The sequence below is a fragment of the Serinus canaria genome, chromosome 5, assembly GCF_022539315.1.
Source record: "Serinus canaria isolate serCan28SL12 chromosome 5, serCan2020, whole genome shotgun sequence".
In the NCBI taxonomy this organism is placed as follows: domain Eukaryota; kingdom Metazoa; phylum Chordata; class Aves; order Passeriformes; family Fringillidae; genus Serinus; species Serinus canaria.
This window is the reverse complement of record NC_066319.1, coordinates 56327595-56339693: the sequence shown is the minus strand read 5'-3', so window position 1 is coordinate 56339693 and position 12099 is coordinate 56327595. Positions and strand designations below refer to the sequence as shown.

Genomic DNA, 12099 nt, shown 5'->3' with positions numbered 1-12099 from the left:
TTCATGGGAGACTATTTGAGAGCAGCAGTCCAGTCTGAGAGCAGCAGTACTTGACTGTGGAGATGAGTTTGAAGTACTTGATGGCTGAACCCACTGGAATTGTCAATAACATTAAGAAGTACTTTCCTGCCACAAAATAAAAATGTGGCTTTGTAGGTGGAGAGTGCTAAACTTTGATGAGGACATGAGCTAAAAAATGGTGCACTTTAGATGCCACCTGGGTGTGACTTTAGTGAGCACAGACAAGGAGCTTTTTGAGAATCACCTTGCCTTCAAGTTGACCAACTTTTGTATTGTGATAGAAAACCTGTATTTTTGTGCAATTCTGGCCTGTGTTGTAAACATGGGAGGTCTAGGTAGAAAATCTCTTATTCTGAGTTTTGATCTGATGTGGTGCCTTAGCAAGAGGCACCAAGGTTTTTGCCTGAAGTTTCTTTTCTTCCTAGACTAGAAATAAGTTTTGGTGAGAATTTGTGGTGTCTTCTTACTGACCAAAGGGATTTATAAGCAAGACATATAATTTGAGCCTGTGTAAGCAAGAGGGACCTGATGGCTTCAGATCTTCCACAGCTGAAATAGTAAAATCTGAATATGTCAGGAGGCATATTTCCAGCTAGACACACACAGCACCCTAGGCATCCTTCTCCATGGTCACACGTGTCAGAGGCCAAAGGGACTTGCAGGGATTTGATGTGTGAATGTGCTAAAAATTCAAGGTTTGAGCAGTGTAAAGAGAGACTTTCCTCACTCATGTCCCATTTCTATTTTTTTCCTTGATGGGGTCATTGGAGACAGTGCTTATTTCATTTGGTGATTAATTTGTTTCATACATAACAGGAGCAAGGCAGCTGGCAGCTCCTTGTGCCTGGCAGCAATGTCAGGTGAGCATCACTTGACTCCTGCTCTGGGTTACTGCTGCTTTACCAACAATCAGGGAGCCATCTAAGGCACCTAATTTGGGAACTTTGGTAGCCTTGTCAGCTGGTGAGTCAAATTTAGAGGGCCTGAAGTGGCTTGGGAAAGCATCTGTTCCCCTGTGCCAGCTGAAGAGGGAGCCCAGCCCAACGAGACTTGAGGATTAAGTGCTTGATGTGCCATGGGATAACACCAGCCAGCATTGTTGGTGGGCACTCTGGGGTCTGTTTGATGCTGTGTGGCATTTGGGGTGACACATGGGATCTGGTCTGTCCCTGCTGGCCTGGCACAAAGGTCAGTGTCACTGCTTCCTGCATGCAGGCAGCCTGGGAGGAGTCAGAGTGGGACTGCAGAGAGCTGAGCATGTCCAGCCAGGAATTGCACCTGGCTCTGCCTTGCTTATCCAGGATCCTTGGGCTTCACACAGCTCTGGGTGAATCACCTGTAATGAGTGAATAGCAACACTAATTCACATGAAATGAGAAACTAAATCTTGGGATAATGACCCATCTTCTAGGCTCCTAGAAAAACTTCTTCCATTTTTTATTTAAGTGATTGCTGTGGTCAGAAGCAGAGAGATCAGAGCAGTCAGAAAAGCTCTGTGTTTGCCCAAAGATTCCCTGGAGTCTTAGGAAAAAAAAGAGCCAATTATATCAGTGATGGTGTCAGTTTATTTTTTTAAGAAACAGCTCTCAGGACAGCATTTCCTGGGAAATTCATTCATTTCTTCCAAGGGGAACCAGGCAGAGCCCCCTCCTGTGCAGCAGTGGGGTGGCTGTGTGCTTTGTGCCCACAATGTGTCACTAGCAGGGAGACTGTTCTTTTGCTCTGTGCATAAAAATTCAGTGCAGATGGTGAGATTTTCAAAAGCAGTCATGCTGGGCCAGCATGGATGCTCCCTCAAAAGTTAACGGGAAGTTTGGCAGTGGAAATCTACAGGCCAAAGGAAGGTGCTTTTAAAAATCCTGTCTAAAAATACAGTACTTCTGCCTTCAGCTTTGTTTATTCCATTATAGAAAGGAGATTAGCACCTCTAGCCTTAGCTTTATAAATCTGGATCTGTAATTCAGAGCCTTAATAAGGTTAAGTTTTTTGGTTTTTTTTCTCAGGGCAGGGCCTATTTCAGAATTGAGTGAACTTTACAGGAGTTGTTTTTTTCACTGATTTCCCTGGATTTAGTCAGGCTCAGAGTACAGTGAACCTTACCTGTATCAGATGAATGTGGAGAAGTCTGCCTGACCAGATTTACAGGTTCCAGGCAGGAGTGTCCTTCCCACAGAGCCCTGCTGCCATTCCCAGTACCAGCACAGGCTGGTTTGCTGCCCAAGCCAGTGCCAGAGGCAGTCTGCACTATCATCCTGATGGATAGGGACACCTTTATTTTTATTTTCTTTGATATTTCTAGGAGTGAAATATTCCTCCTAAAACTGGAGTGTGAGGAGGGGGGGTTCCATGGCAGCTGTGGGATGAGTAGGAGAGTCCCTTTGGTGTGGGCTGCTGGCTCATTCCCTCAGGGCAGGTTTAGTGGCACACAGTGGGGACCTGTCCTGTGTGCTGGGGGAAGGAGGAGCCTTTTCAGCAGCACAGGCCAACCCTGATGCTACCAGGACAGTTTGGAGCCTTCAGCAGCCCTGTGGTGGGCTGTGGGCAGCTGGTGATGACTAATCCTGGATAACTCTCACTCCATCTTGTAGTGCTGAGACCATGCTGTGCTGCGGGCACAAACCTGATTTAATTTTAATTTCCATATCAGGCTTTGAATTAACATTGATCTATTTTTGTCAAAGTGACACAACAGGCTTGTGCTTTTTAACCTCTCCTAGCTCCATCAGTCCCCTGATTCTTGTTCCTGCACTTGGGTCTTGAGTCTGTTGTGTGCCTCTTCTGAAGACTTCAGGCAAAGGGATGCACAAAAAGAAACATTGTGGTTGGTGGGTTTTTTTTCTTCTTCTTCTTTTTTTTCCTTTTTCCCTCTTTTTCTGGCAACAGTAAAATAAGAGCTCTGTTGGGAGTAACTCAGCAAGTAATGTTTCAGGGCCAGCAAATTCCAGCATTGCTGCCCAGTGGGACTGAGGAGTCTATCACAGGACTAGGCTGGCAGCTCGTCCAGAGAGAGAGCGTGGCATCCATACCAAAAGCTGGACACGAAGCCTTTTTCCATCCACCTCTCCCCTTCCTGCAGTAAATGGGAGGACAAATGCTCTGGGATTCAGGGAAACACTTCAAGGGCAGCTCCTCTTTCCTGAGTAGAGTCCCACATAAAAGTGCAGCAAATAATACGTAGATTATATATAAGCATCTATAAAAATTGCACGCACACCAATTTGGATGTATAAATAAATTACAGGGGTTGTGCCATCTCTGGGATTACTCCAGTGTGGCAACCTCCAGCACGCCTGTGTTTCACCAGTAATGGCTCTGTCTCGTGGCTGCCCCATTTCACATGTCCCCCATGGCTTTTTGCCCTTGTAAAGCTGCCTTTGGACACTGTCATCAGCCCTCTTAGAGCTGCTGTGGGTGTAGTAAGGGGGAAGTTTGTGGGTGTGCCTGACCCCAGAGGGACTCAGTGAGATCCCACTGGGTCTGTAGCACCAGCTTGGGGGAAGCTCTGTGATCATCTCTGGTGGTGTGCTCAGGGTTTTGTGTCTCTGCCTTTATACTTGAGCCTACCACTCTTGTTTTAACTGGAGGATGAATCACGCCTGCTCATCTCAGCAGCAGTGAAATCCTGTGAGTAATTGTGTTAATCTTCCACAGGTGCCCTTCTGAAGTGCTCAGAGGGAAGGGAGGTGGGAGTGCTGGTGCTTCAAACCACCAGAGAGGTCTTGGATGCTGGGTAATGCCATCTCCTGTGCTGTAAGAGAAGTCAGTGCCTTGGGCAGTGCTTTGTTTCCAGAGCAGCAGCCCAGGGTTTAGCAGGAGAGGGCCAGTGCTCTGGTGTGGGCTGGGAGCTGCTTCCAGGGAGCCCCTGCAGGCAGAAAGGGGTCAGGCAGATGGACAGCCAGCAGCACTGGGTGCCAGCCCATCTCTGCCAAAAACCCTATGGTGCTGCCTTAATACAGGCAGAATGCTTGTGGAAACTTGTCCTTGTGCTCGAAGGGCTGCTTGACTTTAAAATAATAATGACAGAGCACTTCTGGATGCAGTGCTTGCCAGTCTGTTTAGTCTGAACAACAACTGAGCAAGAATCAGACTTACCCCATGAGTGTGCAGTACTGATACTGAGTGCCTTTGGACATCCTGAAGAGCACAGACGCAGGTGTGAGGATCTGTCTTGGGCTTATTCACCCGCTCCTGACCTTGCCCTCAGGCAGTCCTTGGCCATGTGCTGTGGTGAGAGCTTCCAGCATGTTTCAGTGCTGTGTCTGACCCTGGACTTGAGTCCATATTGCATCAGGCTGTAACATCTTGTGTTGCAAGAGAGGTGGAGCCTGCTTTGGAGGCTGAGTATCCCTAATCCATCACACCTTTATCCCAACACATGGCTGCAGAGCATTTCCAAAGGTCTGTGCTCTGAGTGCCAGCAGGGTGGGTTGGGTGAAGCAGAGACAAGGCAGGAGGCTCTTGTTGTTCTCTGCCACATTCCCCTCCCAGCTGTCTGTGGAGTCTGCAGGATGTGCTGTGGTGGGATGGGGCTGTAAAAGCCCCAGGAATGGTGCTGGGCTCCTGGCTGGAGCACTGCTCACGTGCTGAGGTGGCTGTAGGATGGAGCTTTCCCACGAGCCTCCTCTGGCTCCCATGGCACCTGTCAACTGTTCAATGGCCCAGCAGTGAGTGTGGATTTCAGTGGGGTTTCACTTACTTGTACCACTTACCCTGAGTCTGAGTCGGATCCTTGAATCATTATATCACATTTCTGCTATTGCTTTGTTTGTGAGAAATGAGAAGGTCAGCCTGGAGCCGTGGTGGCTTTATTTACAGTCCCTAAACACTGAAGTCTGGTCAGATTTTGAAAACAACTTTTGGCTGTTAGGCCAGTGTAGAAGGGCACTTGCTATGTTTCATTCCTACTTTCTGGTAATTATGAATTACAAATATCTGGAGAGATCTTCCCCTCATTTCTGTTCTGTTACACTGCAGTGCAGGTTGCAGTTTTCTGTAGCCAGGCTGTCTGTGTGGCTGACAGTGGACTGGGTGGGTTTCACCTCAGAGGTTGTTTGGAAACCAAAATAAATGTTTTCTTTACCCAAAGGAATGTTTTTCAAGGAAACAAAGAGTTGAAGTTATGTTTTGCAGTCCCTGTGTATTTTGACATTACTTTGTGCAGTGCTGGGGAGGATGGGGCACACAGACAGAATCCCCTGGGATTTTGGGAATTGTGCTGGGAAGCTGCAGGTGTGTAAAGCAACACTTTCCATCTCAGCCTGCCATGCCCACACAGTGGTGTGTGTAAATGCCTACACACTGCTTATATGCTGGGTAACAGCAGTGTCCTACCTCTTTTTATTCGGCAGCAAAACTCAGGATTTCAACTCTCTTTCTCCAGTTTGGTGCAGCTTGATCCTTTTCTGATCTCACTTTGTGGCTCCCTTTATCAAAGGCCAGTAACCTGGTGTTTCATTTGTGATTTCAGTGTTCCCTCCTGCCCGAAAGATGTGCCTAAGCAAATACCAGCAGCTCAGCCTGGGATTTTATGTCTTAGCTCTGGTAGAAGATGTTGCAGGTGTCAGCTTCAGCCTGTATTTCCTGCTGCCTCAGCTTTACCACTGCCTAGGACATGCTTATCTCTTCCTCGGGGCTATGAGAGTGTGAATTTTTGGTTGTAAAATCTTACTTCATCATAGAAATAGATAATGTTTGGTTGTTATTAGAAAGATGTGGGAGATGTGAACCACTTTCTGTGAGGGAATTTATAATCAAGTTCTCTACAACCCAAGACTTACAGTAGAACCTGCCTCGATTCCAAAAGCTGTATAAAATCTTGGGGACAAAATGTGGAGATCCCTAGTCCAAAGCTGATGGGAATAAATTCATGAAAATATTTTCTTTGAGTTTCCTAACTGAGTCTCCAAGATTTAGTATGGAAAGAAAGGTAAAAAATAGTTTTGTGGGTTCAAAATAAATGTTAAGGCTTTTTAAAAGCATTTTTTTTTTTAACAAGTCAAGACAGCATTGGTTTCAGGTAAAAGGAAGTATTTTAGTTTGGATGTTCCTTATGAATGCAAAGGAAAATGGGAAACATTATCAGCTTCACAGGAGTATTTAGGGCTTTACATAAAACTGAGACCTCCATCTGTTCTCCTCCTTATTTAATCAAAGTATGGGTTTAAATCTCTTGTCCACTGTATTTGGAGCAAAGCCTCCAACTTGAAAACTACTGCCTTTCCCTTAACTATCTTACCAACTGTTCTAATTCTGCAGGTTGCACATCTTTCATTCTCCTCTGTTGAAGTTGCTTCATTTAAAAAAAAATTACAATGTTTTTGGATCAGGAGTTAGAAATGTGTATTACTTTGGCTACCAGAGCAGGCAATAGAAATGCATTTTTCTGCATCATGATGAAGATTGCAGTATTTTTGTGAAGTAAAATGACTTCAACAGAAGAGGTGGAGAAAAATTAAAATTTCATCCCTGCTTGCAAGGGAACTTGAATGCACATTTGCTCACCCAAACGTGTTTCCAAGGAGTGTCTAAAGGGAAAGTTTTTCCCTTCAGAAAAGCCAGAGTTACTCATTTAGCTAATTTCAGGTTTGGGGATTTTGTTTTTCATTGTGTGTTTTTTGAAAACCATTTGTTGGCTGGAGTTTTATGTTAGCCATACTCACCTTTGTGGCTGGCACCACTGAGTGATTTGCATTGGGATGGGAGCACCAGGCTGTAAACTGGACCTTTGAGATCAGCAAACCTGAGATAACCTTGAGGGGAGGCAGGAAGCCAGTGCCTGCCACCCTTACACCTCTGGATCCTTACTACATGTACAGCCTTTACCAAAACAGGGTGTTGAAACCAAAATAAGGGAGATACCCTCCAAACTTCATCCTTTCAAATACAGTTTCTACATCAAGAGGGAGATGGCAGGTACGTGTATCACACACATTCCCTGGCAAAAGTCCCTGGTGCAGGGAAATTGCATTTGACAGATGCTTTGGAAAAGGACCAGATCATCTGCAATTGTAATTTTGGGTTTTTTACAAACGTCAAACTCGAGCAGCAGATGTGCAAAGAACACCTCTCCCAGTGAGTGACACTGAAGCAGCTCATTTTGTCATTTCTTCTGGGTCTAGACTAAACAAGGCCATTAAGCCAGTGTGCCATAGCTGAGGGTGAGGACAAAGACAGCCTTTTCTGAGTCAGGATGGAGCCTGTTTTCCAGGGAGGCTTTGCCAGTGAAAGGCAGAACCTCAGCCGGACCTTAGAAACGCAGCCTCAGAAAACCTCTCTGCCGTTACTGCTTCATGGAACTGCTAAAAATATTGGATGGAAAATGCAAGTATTAAGGAAATGAGGTAGATTTGGCCTTTCTGAGCTGGATGGCTTCCAGTTTCATCAGCTTCCCGGAATCCTTGCTGTGAAAATGAAGAGCTCCTTGTAAATCTCAGAGAACTGTCAGTGTTTTTCCTCTCATGTGGCCGTGCTGGCTTATGGGGAGACCTGTCAACATCAAGCAGTGAGTTCAGAGCTCACAACTGCTGGGATGGCTTGGGACAAATGCTCAAACCACAGCTTTCCCAGGGATTTATCTTATGGGGCAGCCAGAGAGAGCAGGCTCCAGAGGAGCCTGTGGCTGAGGCTGCCACTGTGCTGGCCCACGAGACCTCTGAGAGGGAAGTGTAGGATGATCTCCTGTCACTTTGCTGAGGAGAGAGCATTGAGCAGCCTTCTGTGGTCATGGGAGGTCCTCTTCTGAAATGATCTGCACGTAGCCAAGGGCCTGAGCAAGTGAGAGCCAGAGCAACGTCACATTGCAGGTTATGTGAAAATAGAAAATGTGAGTGTTGGGTTTCACACTGCTGGACAGAAGTCAGGAGGAGACAACAGACACTGTTAATGGTTTTAACGTGCAGTGTGGAGGAGCCAAGGGCTGGAGCTCTGCCTCATGTGGTTAGAGCTACGTTTACCCAGTGAGAGGCAGACAGTTTAAATTTAATGGCAATTACAGAGATAGAGGCTCTCTGGGAGGACGCAGCCAGCGCAGCGCTCTCACACCTGCAGGACTCCTGCCATCCCAGAGCTGGGGTGAGCATGGTGCCCTGTGCAGCTAACAGGGATTTGGGACATCCTGCAGCATGTCCTGTGGGGCAGAGGCTGGGAAGTGGCAGCGTGCCCTGCTGACGTGGTCAGCAGAGCTGGCCCAGCCCCACAGCTGTCTCTTGCCTCTGCTCTTCCACATTTGTGACTGTGTTTCTGCTGGCTCAGTTGCAAGGATGGTGTATTTTGAGGTATGCCCGAAGTGTTCCAGGACATGGTGAATGTTTCAGGGAACAGAAGGAGGTTTGCTAGGGAGATCTCCAAGCGAGTTCACCAAAATTCCCCTTCCAGCTGTATCTTTAGGGGTGCACCACAACAGTCAGCAGTGCTCAGGACTGAGAAGGTGTTTGCTGCATTTAAACCCAAGCCAAGAATAAACTGTGCATTTCAGCCACATTGTGGCAGATTCCTGAAAACAAGGCCTGCCTTCATGCTTGGAGGGCTTCCTTGCCCTGCCAAGAACCACAGGGAAGAGCAACAGGAGCTTTGGCTGTAAACTACTGCTGAAGATGGGCTGTCGTGGGCAACCACGCACAAACCTCTCCCTGTGCTCCCCTAAAGCCTTTCCAGGACAAGCCTTTGCCCACATTCCTCAGCCATCATTTGTGATTCTCAGAAGGGAAAAAATAAGTGTCTCCTGCTGAGCATCCCGCCCAGAGCAAACACTGCAGCATGAAACAGGCGTGGGCACTGTCCTTGGCATCCATATTTCACTGGGCAGCTTGTGGACCTGCTGGGAAGGGCAGCCGTGTTGCAGAAGGCTTTTTGGTTGCTGGCTTTTGTTGCCAAGCCATCCTAAAGTTGAAGAGAGGATGTGTGATCTTGTGCTTAAGATCCGAGGTGGAATTCAGGAAGTTGGTGTTCAGCCTTGTCTCTGGGGGACACGGGCAAATTTCTTAACTTCTGTCCTTTGCTTTCTCATCCATTCAAAAGAGGCTAAGAATACTTTTCCTTATCTCTTTAGGAGAGGATGTGGCTCTGATTGTCTTACACAATGTGTCCTTGATCTTTCCAGTGCAGCAGTGTAGCTGAGGGAGGGCTGTCTGGAGTCCCTTGGGCTGTGGAAATGCCAATGCACAGCAGAGCCATCAACCCCCTGATTCTCACTTGAGGATCATAGATGGAGGATGAACAGGATCAAGCTGGATTCGGATTTCAGCTCAGCCATAGGTTTTTATATTGATGTGGAGATGTCACCACTGATGTTACCACCCTTCCTAGGGAAATAATATCCAACCAAAGGGCAAAATGGATCAAGAGCCAGCATGAAGGGGTTCTGAGACCCTAGAATGTATTTAGTTTTTTGATCCTGATGTGGGCATCAGAATGACTTTGAAGATGGGTTTGTCAAGCCACCCCATCATGGTGCTGCTGTGATGGCTCTTGGGCCAACACCTGAGACAGTTCAAGAAATGGGCTGTGACCTGTTTGTGCTGCACAGAGCTGCCATCAGAGCTCCTCTCCTGCATCTGCAGTGGTGCCTGGAGCTTGTCTGGCAGCTGCAAAGCAGAGGTGCTACGAGCTGGTGTATATTTAGGCAGGCATTGCCTAAGTCTGCAGATGACCCCATGGTGTTCCTGGCAGTGCTTCTGGCTGCAGGTTATTCCCCTGGGCAATCTCAAGGTCAGGCAAGCTGATAAGCTTTGTTAGGGCTCTGTCATTTTGGCAGCTCTGCTTTCCATGAGGAGCTGCCAGGCTGTTACAGGTGATGTACTGGAAGAAGTGTGCCCCTGCAGCTTGTTGGGCTGCAGCTCTCTTGTGACAGTGACAAGGAGGTCCCTACTCCAGTGAGGACTATGGGGGATACTCATTGCTTATATCAGTGCACTTCTGGAATTAATACAGCTGGGAGGACTTAAAGAGTTTGCCTTATCATGGAGGCATCCTGAAGATTCCCCCTGCCCATGTGGTGCGATGTCAGTAAGGAGTTTCTTCTCTTCTCAGCTTGGATGATGCTGCAGATGTGGTTTATCAGTCAGGCTGATAACAAGGAGATCTGGGACCGAAGCCCCAAGACCTCAGGAGAGCAGGGAAGGTTCTTGCCCTCTGCAGAGGCCTTGCTGGGCTCCCCAGCTCCAATCTCTGCTCCAGTGCAGCTTTGCTGAATCAGAGTGCAGCCTGTGTGCAGCATTCTGCTGCATCATAACATCCTTACACAATCTGACAGCTCTGGCAACCTCTGCTCCAGTGAGTCCCAGAGCTAAACGAGCAGGAGCCCTGCTAGCCAGGTTTGTGGTGTGTTTGGAAACCCATGTGGGCAAACTCCTGCAGCACCTGCCCACATTAAATGGCACTGGCAGAATGATGCTTCTTCCTCCCTCCCTTTTGTAAGAGATGAAGCAAAAGAAAACCTCTCTTGCATTACTTTTGTTAATTTCTTTATGATGGTGAGGTTTGTCCAGGTTGCAGGTTGAGCTTCTGAGGCCTGGGAGGGTGCCTGCATCTGTGTGGGGCTGCTCCAAGCACACAGTGACTCTGAATATTCTCATTTTAGGGACTTGAAGCTGGACAATGTGCTGCTGGACTACGAGGGGCACTGCAAGCTGGCAGACTTTGGAATGTGCAAAGAGGGCATTCGTGATGGCATCACCACAGCCACCTTCTGTGGCACACCAGACTACATTGCTCCAGAGGTAAGGAAACCTTTCCTTGGTCACCATGTGAAAAGTGTAGGTGAGCTTTGGAACTGCCAGTGCCTTTGGCTTTGCCTTATTTGATTGCTGTGCTCAGGGTTTTCTCCTTAGATGTATTATCAACCACTTGTGAAGCAAAGCAAGAGTAAATCTTCAGGCTGCTGTGTGTGCCAAAATAAGCCTGTATTTTTCTCTAGAAAATCTGAGGTGAAAAATGGAAATAAGGCTGCAAAAATCTTGAGAGGCACATACAGATGCTGTCCCAGCTTGATTTGAAAGGAGATTAAATTCTCCTTCGTTACACAGTTCCTTTTTCTACCTCTTCACACTCCCTGTCATTCCCCAGTCTCACTACAAAATTAATAAACACCTCTTTAAGCAGCAGCTGCCCTCCAGATGCTGTCAGATGTTCTGACAAGGTTTCACATCCTTCAGCACAATAGAATTTCTGTCTGTGGCTGATGTTTGCACCATTCCCCCACACTCACACTGCTTCCCCTCTCCAGCTGAAAGCCTTGCTGTAGGAGCCAGGTAGGTGTTTTCTTCCCAAGGGCAAGGGAGGGGGGATGTCAGCTCACACACGTGGCTGCTCAGCTGCTTCTGAGGTTCAGCCAGTTTGGCTGGAGTGCCCCTTCTCCTCCAGCAAAGCCCCAGCATCATTCTAAAGCCTTGCTTCCCAGGTGACCCAGCCAAGCTAATTCATCCCTTGCTTAAAGCACCTGATGAACCTTAGTGCTGATCTGGGGGTTCCCAGAGTGAGATCACTTCATGTTTGGGGACGTCCTAACAGAGAGCGCTGTTAGCGAGAACTTCTGTGCTACCATTTCCAAATCCTTCTTTCCTCCCCTGCTCTGATAGGAAGCTCCAGGGTTGGTGTTTCTTTCTCCCTGTGCTGCAGATCCTGCAGGAGATGCTGTATGGCCCTGATGTGGACTGGTGGGCCATGGGAGTGCTGCTGTACGAGATGCTGTGCGGCCACGCGCCCTTCGAGGCCGAGAACGAGGACGACCTCTTCGAGGCCATTCTGAATGATGAAGTTGTCTACCCAACGTGGCTGCAGCAGGATGCAGTGGCAATCCTCAAAGCAGTGAGTTCCTTTGGCAGTTTGCTCTCTGTCCTAGCTTTCTCCAGCCTAATTCCAGCAAAAGAGAGCAGGGCCGGGGTATTGGCACGTAGAAATCACGTGAGATCCTGACCCTGACCCTCCTCTTATCTGGGATTGAAGGGTAAACAGAAAGAATATCCTGCCACACTTAGGTGTGTTTGCATAGTTATATGGTTTAGTAGCCAGCTTGGCAAGCAGAGTGTGAGCCTGTCTGTGTGTCTGGGCATTCCCCTGCTTCCTTAATGATTGACAGTGTGT

At 47.7% G+C, this 12099-nt stretch overlaps 1 protein-coding gene across 1 annotated transcript in view; it reads left to right on the top strand.

The window, feature by feature from the left end:
• Window positions 1–12099, top strand: part of PRKCH (protein kinase C eta) — a 113423-nt gene that overhangs the window by 83177 nt on the left and 18147 nt on the right. Inside the window, exons 11-12 of the mRNA XM_009102315.4 lie at window positions 10598–10736; window positions 11635–11823. Of these exons, the coding sequence (XP_009100563.2) occupies window positions 10598–10736; window positions 11635–11823 (328 nt within the window). The remainder of the gene's footprint in view (window positions 1–10597; window positions 10737–11634; window positions 11824–12099) is intronic.